This window comes from Myxine glutinosa, chromosome 10 (genome assembly GCF_964187855.1).
Source record: "Myxine glutinosa chromosome 10, kmMyxGlut1.1, whole genome shotgun sequence".
Lineage (NCBI taxonomy): Eukaryota > Metazoa > Chordata > Myxini > Myxiniformes > Myxinidae > Myxine > Myxine glutinosa.
Window position 1 is genome coordinate 66380620 of NC_136270.1, and position 14399 is coordinate 66395018.

At 40.1% G+C, this 14399-nt stretch overlaps 1 protein-coding gene across 1 annotated transcript in view; it reads left to right on the top strand.

Annotated features, from left to right (window-relative positions):
- Nucleotides 1-14399, top strand: part of LOC137434150 (uncharacterized) — a 52017-nt gene that overhangs the window by 14732 nt on the left and 22886 nt on the right. Inside the window, exon 2 of the mRNA XM_078785746.1 lies at nucleotides 14082-14392. Coding sequence (XP_078641872.1) covers nucleotides 14082-14392 — 311 coding nt within the window. The remainder of the gene's footprint in view (nucleotides 1-14081; nucleotides 14393-14399) is intronic.

Below are 14399 nucleotides of genomic sequence, written 5' to 3' on the forward strand. Positions count from 1 at the left end.
GCTTCGGTCGTTTTAGCCATGCCGGTCGTCCAGACAGCCTTCAGAGGCTGCTCGTGTCTCGTGCGATCGCTGCCAACGGTAGATTTGCGTGTGAGTTTGCGTTTTGTAATGCGTAAGGACTTTTGGGAGCCAGGGCAGGTACAGACTTACTGTAGTGCTTACTGTAATGACCCACTGTAGCGCCCTCCTGTCAAGTACTCTTACTTACTGTTAAGGGGGCTACTGCTTTATACATCTTCCACGTTTACACATCTTCCACATTGACACACCTTCCTGACATGTTGCCTTGCGACGAATGGACAGTCGCTCTTCGTCAAGGCGCACCTTATGCCATGTGTTGCGTAACGCTAAGGTATACCTTATCCATCTAGCTGCTATGCCGACTACCCCACGGGAAGACTCCTGCTACCCACGGGCTCATCGTCTTCTCCCTGGGATGACCACTGCTTGCTCGGTTCGATATTTTCTTGACTGGGATATCCTCCTCAATCCTGCTATTTCTGGGGATTGATGCTATCCCGGCTTACAGGTTGCAGTAACCCTGCCATGTTGACGTGACCATTCGTTTATTGCTGATGCTTGGGCAACCTGCCGAGCGGCAGTATAGTTTTAACGGCGGGGAGAATGTAGTGAAATTATGTTTGCTCGGAATCCAAGGTGAACCCGGGGTGCTCGCTACGGAAGGGGCCGTCTATAAGAGCGGGACAACCGGGGCGTGCGGTCACTTCAGCGGGACTCACTGTGACATTATCCAGTAGTTGAATGGTATGTACGCCCCTCCCCAAATGCCGCGCTGCGCTAACCATGGTTAAATGGAAACTATCTTTGCTGCTCATGAATGCTCTGATTTGATACCTGTATGTATGTATGTATTTTCACAGGACGTATTACCGATCTAAAATGATATTAAACCTACCCAGAGGTCAAGTCGTGTCTGAGCTTGATTTCCACGACAATGGTCATATCATAATCATCTATTTAAAACGAACATTTCCTTTATCACCACAGCTATGTGGTATAATCAACAATAGAATAAAACTGTACATAGCAACAGGCTACCTCATGGCCACTTAGTATACCTATTGACAATAAGTCATAACAATATCGAATAATCATTGAACAATTCAAAAATCGCTTCCACTGCTCCAGCCACAGCATTCGTCATTTTGTCTGCTCGTCCGCATGACCAAAACGAAATAAAGGGAGCTCAACCATTACACAGCGCTTTTAATGGCGCATGCCATAGGACCTCAACGCAATTTCGACTCGGCCAGAAAACGAGCAAATTTTGCAGGATGTTAACTGGAATTAGTCGTGAAAATATATCCAAAATACACAAAAAATACACACCCACAAAAATAAACAACAAACCCAAACAAACCCAAGGTCGACCCTCTTACACAGTAAATTACATCATTTCAGCATCGTATTGATTGCTGAAATATTCCAGGGTTTATACACACCTTAAAAGAGGTATGCGTGGTGTTGCCCCCTCCCACGTTTATTCCAGGGTTTATACACACCTTAAAAGAGGTATGCGTGGTGTTGCCCCCTCCCACTTTTAATTCCTCATTAAATTCCTCATTAAATTCCTCATTAAATTACTTATTAAATTACTTATTAAATTACTCATTAAATTACTCATTAAATTACTTATTAAATTACTTATTAAATTACTCATTAAATTACTCATTAAATTACTTATTAAATTACTCATTAAATTACTCATTAAATTACTCATTAAATTACTTATTAAATTACTCATTAAATTACTCATTAAATTACTCATTAAATAACTCATTAAATTACTCATTAAATTACTTATTAAATTACTCATTAAGATACTCATTAAATTACTCATTAACTTAACTTACATAGTTTCAGCATTGTATTGATTGCTGAAATATTCCAGGGTTTATACACACCTTAAAAGAGGTATGCGTGGTGTTGCCCTCTCCCACGTTTTTTCCAGGGTTTATACACACCTTAAAAGAGGTATGCGTGGTGTTGCCCCCTCCCACTTTTAATTACTCATTACATCGTTTCCATTAAAAAAAACATCGCTTCTACTGCTCCAGCCGCAGCATTTGTCACTTTGTTTGCTCATCCGCATGACCAAAACGAAATAAAGGGAGCTCAACCATTACACAGCGCTTTTAATGGCGCATGCCATAGAAACTCAACGCAATTTCGACTCGGCCAGCAAACGAGCAAATTTTGCAGGATGTTAACTGGAATTAGTCATGAAAATATATCCAAAATACACAAAAATACACACCCACACAAATAAACAACATTTATTCCGTTCAACAGAACAAACATTTCCTCTATCATGACATGCATGTCTTCAAAATTATATGACCAAGAGAAAAAAGTAAAACTAATTAACACTGCGGGCAGTGATGATCCGGGGACCATACCGCTCCATCCTGATTGGACGAGTGCGTGCTAGAGTCGTTAACAACGACAGTCCAGATCCGATTGTTCAAAATTTCAACTCAATCGATCGAAAAAATGAACGCAGGGATGCATTTTAAAGGTGCAGTGGCACTAACTGAGTTGCCACGAATATGGCCACGAAATTGCCAATATGGCCATAACAAAATATTTTCCTTAATCAATTGGCTCATAGCATAACCAATCTGCAAGTATTTCATCCGAAGATGTATCTCTGAGGACTTTTAATTAAATAAGTCATTTATAAATTAACGAGTTAATTTATTAAATGATTAATCAATAAATCAAAATTTTCCTTGACAGCCACATCACTTGGTCAGTGTCATGTCCAACTATCAGCTTCCTTACTCAAAAGGTGCCTGAGTTAATGTAATGTAATTACTGTAATAAGATTACTGCAATTACTGTAATGATTACTGTAATTACTGTAATTACCGGAACTGTAATTACTGTAATTACCCCAGGTAATTACTGTAATGTAATTACTGTAATTTAATAATAAATGTAATTAATTAAATAAGTACTTCCTTAATCGCTAATAATTAAATAACTCGTGAATTCTTATCCGATTTACTTAACATTTGAGTGTCCCCAAAACGTTGGAGCAAAACGTTGCAACAACGAAAGTGAAACGTTGTAGCGACGTTGTGGAAACGTCAGCAAAACCCAACATTTAAATGTTCCCAAAACGTTGGAGCAAAACGTTGCAACAACGAAAGTGAAACGTTGTGGCGACGTTGTGGAAACGTCAGCAAAACCCAACATTTAAATGTTTCCCAAAACGTTGGAGCAAAACGTTGCAACAACGAAAGTGAAACGTTGTGGCGACGTTGTGGAAACGTCAGCAAAACCCAACATTTAAATGTTCCCAAAACGTTGGAGCAAAACGTTGCAACAACGAAAGTGAAACGTTGTGGCGACGTTGTGGAAACGTCAGCAAAACCCAACATTTTAAATGTTCCCAAAACGTTGGAGCAAAACGTTGCAACAACGAAAGTGAAACGTTGTGGCGACGTTGTGGAAACGTCAGCAAAACCCAACATTTGAATGTTCCCAAAACGTTGGAGCAAAACGTTGCAACAACGAAAGTGAAACGTTGTGGCGACGTTGTGGAAACGTCAGCAAAACACAACATTTGAATGTTCCCAAAACGTTGGAGCAAAACGTTGCAACTACGAAAGTGAAACGTTGTGGCGACGTTGTGGAAACGTCAGCAAAACACAACATTTGAATGTTCCCAAAACGTTGGAGCAAAACGTTGCAACAACGAAAGTGAAACGTTGTGGCGACGTTGTGGAAACGTCAGCAAAACACAACATTTGAATGTTCCCAAAACGTTGGAGCAAAACGTTGCAACAACGAAAGTGAAACGTTGTGGCGACGTTGTGGAAACGTCAGCAAAACACAACATTTGAATGTTCCCAATATAAAATCCGATCCCATTAAAATCCCATTAAAATCCCATATCTTGTCACCCTTTGCATTGTTGAAAGCAATTAATTCCATATCTCCATATTACCTCAAATTATATATACTAGGACGTGCCCGTACGTGGGTGCCCGTTCCTTGCCAAAAAAAAAAAAAAAAAAATGTCTTCGCCCATGCATGCATGGGCGTGCCCATGGGCCCATGGGCGTGCCCGTAAGTGCGTGATGTGACCGTACAATGAATGTATCGTCCCGACGCCGCAGCTCGGATGGCGCTGCAGTTAATCGGGCCTGTATCGGCAGAGTTATTATAAACGTGTACTACAATCGATCGTACCTTACAGCGTCTGCTCGCCACGTTCACGTCGTCACTATGACTATCCGTAAGTCCGGAAGTGACGTCCTCATTTGACTGTCCGGAAGGTCGCATATCGCAGTTACGATGAATCGCAAATTAGTTTTAATTAGTTTTAAAACATAGTTTAACGCCAACATAGCGGCAACATAGTTTGCCAACGTGAAATAAATGAATACGCTCTCAAATGTGCCGTCCGAGGCAGAGTCTGTTCGCCACGTTCGGCACACGTGATAGCTCGCTGCTCTCTGATTGGTTGAATCGTTTTTTGGACATAGCTCGGTAACTACTTCTCCGATTAATATGAAACCTTGAAAAGGCACATCCTCGGGTCCCCAGCAATATACCTGGCAAGTTTCAAGTATATCGGACCCGTGGTTGTCGAGAAACAGCGGTCACAGACAAACAAACACACAGACACACAGAGATTACTGGAATTATAGATAGATAATAATCCGATCCCATTAAAATCCCATTAAAATCCCATATCTTGTCACCCTTTGCATTGTTGAAAGCAATTAATTCCATATCTCAATATTACCTCAATTTATATATATAATAATCCGATCCCATTAAAATCCCATTAAAATCCCATATCTTGTCACCCTTTGCATTGTTGAAAGCAATTAATTCCATATCTCAATATTACCTCAATTTATATATATAATAATCCGATCCCATTAAAATCCCATTAAAATCCCATATCTTGTCACCCTTTGCATTGTTGAAAGCAATTAATTCCATATCTCAATATTACCTCAATTTATATATATAATAATCCGATCCCATTAAAATCCCATTAAAATCCCATATCTTGTCACCCTTTGCATTGTTGAAAGCAATTAATTCCATATCTCAATATTACCTCAATTTATATATATAATAATCCAATCCCATTAAAATCCCATTAAAATCCCATATCTTGTCACCCTTTGCATTGTTGAAAGCAATTAATTCCATATCTCAATATTACCTCAATTTATATATATAATAATCCGATCCCATTAAAATCCCATTAAAATCCCATATCTTGTCACCCTTTGCATTGTTGAAAGCAATTAATTCCATATCTCAATATTACCTCAATTTATATATATAATAATCCGATCCCATTAAAATCCCATTAAAATCCCATTAAAATCTTCAGACAAACCACTAGCAATATTATTCCTAGGACTAAAATTACCAGGACCATTATCAAACATTTATCAAAATATTAGGACCATCATCAAACCAATGAATGACTCAATCCTTTAATGACTACATCCAAACCCAGACATTTTGAGTTCCGTAACTTTAATACTTCAAATTTTCCATTCCTTCCCTTCCTGATCCTTAGATGTAGGGATGGGTTCTTTTTAGGATCATGTTGCATCGAGCATTATTTCCCAAAACAGTGTGAACATTAAACCACACCATTACCTCTGACATCCCACCATTTACACCAGCTTTCCCATGATGTCGCGATATGACCCCATAATCCCACAAAACTCTTCGTTGCTTTAACATCCAATACGAAAATTCTCATTTAACCCGTTCAAAGAATGTCCATTTCGCAAAATCGAACCAACCACAACCTTCGCCATTAATATCTATTGTAAGCGTGCCGAATCAGTAAGCATCACCCCTCCTATGAGCCTCGACCAGAGGGTGGTTGTTACTCACAAACACTCGTCGCTAGCTGTTCCATTGTCTGCCGATTCCCACTCTGCTGCCGATTTCCACTGAGCCATCAGAGTGGAATTTGGAATTTTTTATTTCTCTGAGCTCATGAAAGTGGTGACAATGGGTGGTCTGCCATTGCTTTCCACAAAAGCATCTTTCACCTTTCAATAAAATATTTGTACCAACCAAATCTGCGAGTATGGGGCGCAGAGAAAATACACAAAAAGCAACAGCCCTGGCTTTGCTTCCTGGAAGCTTCCTGGAAGCTTCCTGCAAAACGCTTTGCTTCTCGCAAAACGTCCGCCAATGGGAACTAGAGGGAGGGGAGGGAGAAGGAGCGGGAGCAAGAGACAGGGTGCCGGAATGGACATGAGGGACAATGAGGGACAGTGAGGGAGTGTTGGTATGCAATTTTCATCCAATCGCCATCTTTCACAATAATTCTGGACCGGCATGAGGCGGGGTTGTCTGTCATGAATTTATTTGTTGATCGAACGAGTTTTAGACATGGCGGGAAAACTGAAAAAAAAAATTCTCTCCTCCACCCCTTTTCCTTTTTTTTTTTTTTTTTTTTTTTTACTTTGGACCCACGGCTTTCGTCGTACACAATTCCGTTTAATTTGTCTAAATCCGACCAGTCGTTCCAAAGATATAAGCCGTTTTGTCGCAATACCATAAATTGGAATGAGGTAAAAATATATATATATAAATATAATTCCATTTCCCGGCTCCCTCTCGCACGCCGAGCAAGTCGCGTGCTTTGAACAAGTGCAAAAAAAAAAAAAACTACTTTACACGTGTACGGGTGTGTAAACGAGTGTACCGGCCTTACACGTCTTGGAAGCAAATGGTCGCATGGTGCACGCATGCTCCGTTTGCTCCCAGGTCACAGTAAGGCCCTTAATGACCAGCGCCGACCTGGTGCATTTTATTTAGACAGCGCAAAAATACGTATTTACAGAAATCATTTAGAAAAACACGAATAATAGCTACAGTCGTTTATCGAAGTACCATTCGTGATGGGTCACGCCACCTATATCGCGGCATCGGTGCGCACGGAACCCCCACCACCTCCTCCCCCATGTATGTACAAAACTATTTCCAAGTTCGTAAATCATATTGGACAAAAACAAGACACACTCACCTTTTAAAGACTTGTTTGTACAATTGATGTCAGCGGTGCCTCCAAATTGTAGGGGAAGTAGTGGGGGAGACTCAAGACTCCAATGACCGGACACAGGTTTTACAAAAGGTCTGGTTTATTAACTGGTTATTCACTTCATTCCAATTACCAAATAATACCGCTTAATTAAATGGACCAGGTTAACTCTTTTCGCATGGTCCTTCTCGTTCGGCCGATGTTCCTCCGCCACTCCCGTCGGGCAGAGGGTCTGATGATGAGTGCTCGTCCGTTCCGTCGGTCAGAGCTTCTGGTCACAAGTCTCCTTGACTCAACGTTTGCTCTGGTTTATATGGACAAACTGGACTTAATCCCCTGTCCGCTGAATGTTAATCCTTTCTCCGCTAGTGCCCCGAGGTCATGCATGCACCAAGTCCTGGCATCAGCTCGCTCCCCTCCTGCTGTGAGTTCCGTTTACCAAACGATAGGGGGGTGCTCCAGCCAGGGGCTGTGACCAGGTGGACAAGAGATTACCATGTGCGTGCACATTCTTGGCATCCATTTACGAAATCGTTACCAATCTTTACTCAATAAGTTACACTGAGTTACACTTCCACAGCTCCTTTCTTGAGACAATCAATTTATTCGATTAAATCAATCCAATTATTCAATTTCAATCAATTTATCAATATCCATCAATAAATTACATTAATCAATCAGATAACTCTATACCCAAGCCTTTCCCCAATTTTGCCAAAACAGTTCCATCCACTGATGGAGACATATGATCATCGGTCGTCACCTTTGACCCATATCTGCCGTCAATTGACAAATCACCGTTCTGCCTCTGGATCATATCTGACATATTTTTCAATCCTGTCTGATCACAAATTCAAGTTTAACAACCACTGAAGGCAACTCAACCCTTCATTTGTGAGACAATCAGCCAACATTGATCAGACAGATGTGAAACAGGTCATTTGGGGAATAGAGAGAGAGAGAGAAAAAACAAAAAATAACGTCTCATTTTGAATGATACCCAAAGTTCTTGACAATTAAAATGTTGTAAGATTCCTGAAATGTGTACCAATGAATGGCAATTAATTCATAATATTTATCAATGGAATCCAATCATACCGAAATTTCGACACTCCAATAAATTTTGTGACTTGTAATACATCATTAATCCTGCAGGGCTGTAAAGCTATCCTTAAAGGCCATGCAATCAATTTACATCAAAACTTAATGATCACATGCCTGACAATCATAACAATCGTCATGATTGTAAAACCATTATCATAATCATAGTCATACCATAATCATTCATTTCAAAAGACAAACATTGCCTGTATCATCACATCCACGTGGTATAATCAACAATGAAACAGTATCATTAACAAAATTTGAGAATGAACATCAATAATAATCAACAATGATGAAAATCATGATGACAATGATGATGACAATCATGATGACAATGATCAATCTCATCAGTAATGAGAGAAAACAATGAGAACTATGAAAGTGGAAAACAGGTAAAAGAAGAAGCAAAAGAGGAGTAAAAAAAGTGGGCCAAGGGAGTGTGAGGAGGGGCAAGATGCACTGAAAGAGGAGAAAGCAAACAAGGGAGGAATGAGGCTGGGGGGGGGGGGGGGTGGGGCGGGGCTCCCTTAGGGGTATTAATACTATGCGAAATACGACACTCATTGTTCAGTTAACCTAAAGATAGCTGTGTATCATTGGCCGCACTCATGACTCCCTTACAAGGCTGTGAGAGATTATATGGTAAATACTGTCTCCCTCTCGAACTTCTGTGCGAGCCATTACACTCATCTGTGTATTATTTAACCATTCCAACTGTGTCGTATCATGGCACTCATCACTTTAACACTATGGGGCCATATTTTTTAGGGAGAGGGAGAAATTTAAAAAATGAGAATGAAAAACACATACCCACACACACAAAAACACATAAAACCACATTATGAGGTGATATGCTAAATCAACATGGGATCCAATGGGATATGGGATCAACAATCCTATACATGCCTCATACAATCAGTAATATAACATGATTTGGAGGGGGTGGATAATGGTAGAATGAAGTTAGGGTTAGGATTGGGTTGGGGTCAACAAATTCATGTACATGTAAATTCATTCATGTATAAACAGATCACAATATATTTCATCATTGGTTTCCCTCCATTTAATTGCCTTGCCAAATGTCATAGTATGTTATATCAATAAATTCCCTTTTAAAAATGTTAAAAAGACAGATGAAATATAAAATTATCAACTGTACATTCCACGGTTCTATTTTTTTAGAGATTCCGGATCCCAGTAGCATGGGATTGGCTCTCATTAAATTTTATCTTGATTGAAGGATTTTTAGCTGTGGTCCAAGATGGCCGCCGCCATAAAAATCCTAAAAAATATATTTTTTTTCTAATCAGGATGTAAATATACAGGTAAAAAGTAAGTTTGGAGAGAAAAAAGGAAGGGGAAAGGGATGCAGAAGGGAAGAAAAAAGGGAAAAAAATTGCATCTGACCCCATATGTAATATGTGAACAAGGGACTAGGAGACATTTGCACACCAGTCCCCACACGGTTGCCATAGGGACCAGCCTGCACGTACGATCTAAGCCAGTGGCTGGATGCAATTACCACCATCAGTATGTGCGAATCTTACATGGAGATCACATGGAAAACTTTTTTTAAATTACATTGCATTACAAACATTACATTACATTACATTACATTAGAAATTAAAAATTACATTACTGTCTTACATGGGAAAAATGAATTGATGGTGCACTTCATCAAGTCATTCCCTGTCAGAACATTATAAGATTACAATTTCTTGTGTTCGTAAGAGCACATTTGGCCAATCACACACATAAATGTGCATAAAAATGCAGACGTGCGTCCAAACCGCTTCGAATTAACTCTTATGAAGGTACAAAAACCCATATTTGTGCCACAATGGAATTTTTTATGACTTAAAATCGAGCCAGTCGATTTTACCATTATTTGGCTTACTGTACAGATGCTGTATAAAATCGCTTTTTACAAAAACCGCTAATATGATTATAAATCAAATAGTGTCCATTCTGCAATCTGCTCGTTTCTGTGGTCACAACCAAGCAGGATCTCAACCATTATGTTAATGGGAAAATCGGCACACTTATAAGTCGTTTAATCACGAAAACGAGCAGAGATTTGAATGCAGACCATTGCTGGAAATCATTTTAAAGATATTTACAAAATTGACGTTCTATTTCATGAATTCATGACGTTCATGAAATGAACAAGAAATATACAAAATCCATATTTCAGTTGTACATGACAAGACGAATGCAGCACCCTTTCTCTAAGGCCCCAGGGGGTCCGTTAGTGGCTCTTTGAACTCGTATAATATACCGAAAAAAGAACCCAAACTAGAGAAAAAGAAGAAGAGAAAAAAAGAAGAAAAAAAAAATTAAAAATTATTATTATTTATTTTTTTGAAAATTTTAGAAAAGAAAAAAAAATTGTCATGATTTCTGAAACATGTTCCAGGGTTTCTACACACCTTAAAGACTCCGGGGAGGACCAATGGTCCACCCACGAAGAGGTATGCCTTGTGGTTTTCCCCACCTTCCACATAACAACAAAAATACACAAAACAACTCAAAAACTGGACAATTTTCACAGATTAACATCGTACTACACAGATAACAAAACAAAAGCTTACCTGGTCTGTGCAGTCGATCCCCAACGTACCACCAACTTGTAGTGGAATGTCTTTGTTCTACTACTAAATGACTACACAAACTTCCACGAAACTTGTTTTAACAAAATCAATGTTTTATTGACTTTAGAGAATTTGTTGTATAGATCTTTAACGAGTCGTTCTGCAGGTCTTTGTTGAAGCTCGTTCTGTAGGTCTTTGTTGAAGCTCGTTCTGTAGGTCTTTGTTGAAGCTCGTTCTGTAGGTCTTCCAGTTTTCAGTGTCCTTACCAGTTGCCCTCTCTCGGTTTATAAAGCAAAACCTCCTTTGATCTATCGAGCATGCAGGGTCAACCCAGGGGTTAATACCCCTGGGACATGAGAGCTTGCAAGCGTCTCTGCTTCTCATCCAGAAGCCTTATTTGGCTCCTTTCGGTTAGCTTTCTATGTTGGGAAACTAAAAGCACTACATTCCTTCTGTTCAAGAGGTCAATTTCCTATGACCTGCTCGAGGGGGAATTTGCCCAGCACTTGGGGTTGTCAAAGATGACAAAAGCTATTCTATAGATAGCACACTTCTGTTCTGGCTCCATAAATGGAACAGAAGCTATTTTGACAGGCACACATGCTGTCTTTACTTATATTGCTCTAGTCCTAGGGCTTTCGGCTCATTTGTAAAGTAAAACATATTCTATTTACACAAGATCACATTGAGATATATTTTAGCAATATTCTTATTGTCAATAAGAATATTTATTCCACAGACCCACAGGAATTCTTCTCTGTGTCAGCTAACAAAGCAGCCCTTCTGAGTTTCTTGTGTGAGACATGGAGCAAGAGTGAACAGCTAAATCAAGCACTGGGCTCAACTCGCCTTTACTTAGGTGGAGGCTTCAATGAAGAAACCAAGAGCATGCTGGTCACTGAGGGGTCAGCCACCGACATCACTGCCTTGGAGTCTACACAGCAGGAGGCTGATACCAGAGTAATGCTTCATGCTATTTATAGTGTCCAGAATGAAGGTGTTGATAGGGTGGTCATTCATGGCAATGACACAGATATAATCATCATTTGTTCTACTATGTTGCCAGCATTCTGGAAGATCTTCCTGAACTGTGGGTAAGAACTGCTGCAGAGACATATCTGCCCATACACCAAATGGCTAGGTCACTAGGACCTTCGAAATGTCGTGCACTTCCCTTCATCCACAGCCTGAGTGGAAAGGATACGACCAGCTACCCATTCTTCACTGGCAAAAAGACCTGGTTGAACCGTAGCTATACCACAGACATAACTGAGCTCGAACACTTTGGTGAGCAAGGTCAGAACCACAACCAGATCACATCAGACCTCATCAACCAGGCACGCAAACTTGTCATTGCTGTATACACTAACAGATCTGATGACTTTGAGGACTGCGATCTTGGAAAGCTTAGAGCCTATAAATTCCTGATCAACAGGTCAACCATGCTGAAACTACTCCCACCAACAGAACATACATTCCTTCTACATCTACAGCGTGCAGATCTTGCAACTATTATAGATAAGACTGCACATGTGGCCAAGCCTCAGCTTCCCCCATTTGTGGATTATGGTTGGGCTCTGGAGGATGGGAAACTAGTTCCAGTCCTGTCAACTCAATCAGCCTGGCCACAGACAATTACAAAGGCTGTTGCATGTGGCTGCACCAAAGGCTGCAACAGGAACTGTGCCTGTGCCAGGAAGAACGTGGCCTGTTACATTGTATGTCATTGCCAGGGATCAGCCACCAAGTGCAGCCGAGTGAAATACATTGCAGCATTTGACAGCAGTGACAGCAGTGACAGTAGTGACAGCAGTGACTCAAACAGTGACAATTAACTGTATACCATCAGCTATTCACATGGACACTTGTATTGCAGCATTATATTGAGTGGTAGACCTGTTCATAGGATGCAACATTGGGGCGTGTATCACTGACATGAATTTTACAAATATTTGCATCAGCCATTTGGCTTGCATTCCAAACTGTGAAGCACATGCAGTAGTTCATTTCTCATGTAATCTGTTCTTGGTAACTAGTACCTTTCTGTACCATTATTGTTCTTACAACAACAGTAAACTACTGTGTATTGTTCTTGTCGATTTTCTGTGTCATGGTCGCCTTAAAATAATATATTAACATGTATTAAATATTAGGCCTAGTACATGGTATAAAACACATCATATCACTCTGAAACCATCATAAATAGATTCCCTGACCTTGAAAACCAGAGAAACAAAGTATTACACATGAAAATAAGATAACAATTGACGACAATATGGAGATTTAAAAATATGGCGACCATCTTGGACGCCATCTTGAATTGCACAGTTACAGTAGCCTGTTGGAAAGGTTGTCCACCTGGAAGTTGTTGCTGGGGGTCTAAGGAATCCAACCATATACAAGAACCTTTTATAGCAGACCGTGTCTGTTTTCACAAAAAATGGGGGGTTTGCCCCCTGGGTTTATGGAAAAAATTATGAAATAATGTTCATGACTTTTCACAAGTGAGATTCTGGTACGTTAGTCTGTAATATAATGTTGAAATTTATAATTTTATTTCCAAAATCTCCGTTTAGCCTCGAATGCATTTCAATGTATTGACCAATGAGGATCGCGCTACAAACGATGTCTGGCTGCGAGTAAACAAAATGGCGGCCTCCAGTAGCAGCGACGATGATGAGTGTGGGAGCGAGAAACGCTGTTATATGTGCATTTCTCCGGCTAAAAGATCAAGTTTAATACCTTTTAGTGATAGAACATGGCCGCGATATTTGCAATTTGTTCTTACTTGGCAGAATTTAGAAGGTGATCAAGCTGAAATTGCGAGAAATTTCGTGAAGAACCACGCTGACGAATTCGGCGTACATGGCAACAGTATGGTAACAATACCTGCTATAGCTATACCGCATGATGCAGCGTTTCATCAAGTGTGTTATTCACGATTTACTGATAAACAACGAGTGAGCAGGGTGCAAAGCAGCATGAAAAAGAGAGAAGAAAATGCAGCCAATACTGGTAGGTTGAATAACTTGAATAATAAATCATGACAATGCTTCAAAACTTAGTTTGATTTTTTTTTTTGTGAGGTATATGTAAAATGATTTTGTGTGTAGTCTTGAACGATTTTGAATTGAAGGAACTGTCCAATATTTATGCAAGGAGGTAGGGCCAAGGTGAAACAAATAAATTTTTAAAAGGAAGTCTGAGGAAGGGGGGTGGGCGGGGGAGGGGGGAGGGAATCTAGTCGGGCTAACCATGACTTGAGGTCGACATTTTTAACTCACATAATTTTAATTGTTTTCTTTTATGTGTGTTTATTGCAGCTTCAACATGCAACGACATCAACGTCAACATTGACAAGATGCATGAAGGCCCACAACCAGTCAAGAAACGTGCTCTACGCTCCAGCTTAGGCAAGCCCAAATGTTCAGCCAGATCCCAATATGTGTTGCCTAATATATGCATCCTTTGTCAGAAAGAGAGAACAATCAATACAGGCAAAAGGGGACGAAGAAAAGAGCCTCTAACAAGGTGCTCAACAATTGAGGCACCAAGACTGCAGCAAGCCGCTAAAGACGACAACAATACAAACCTGCTGCTTCAAATTCAAGACCGCGATTGTGTTGCGATAGAGGTAAAAT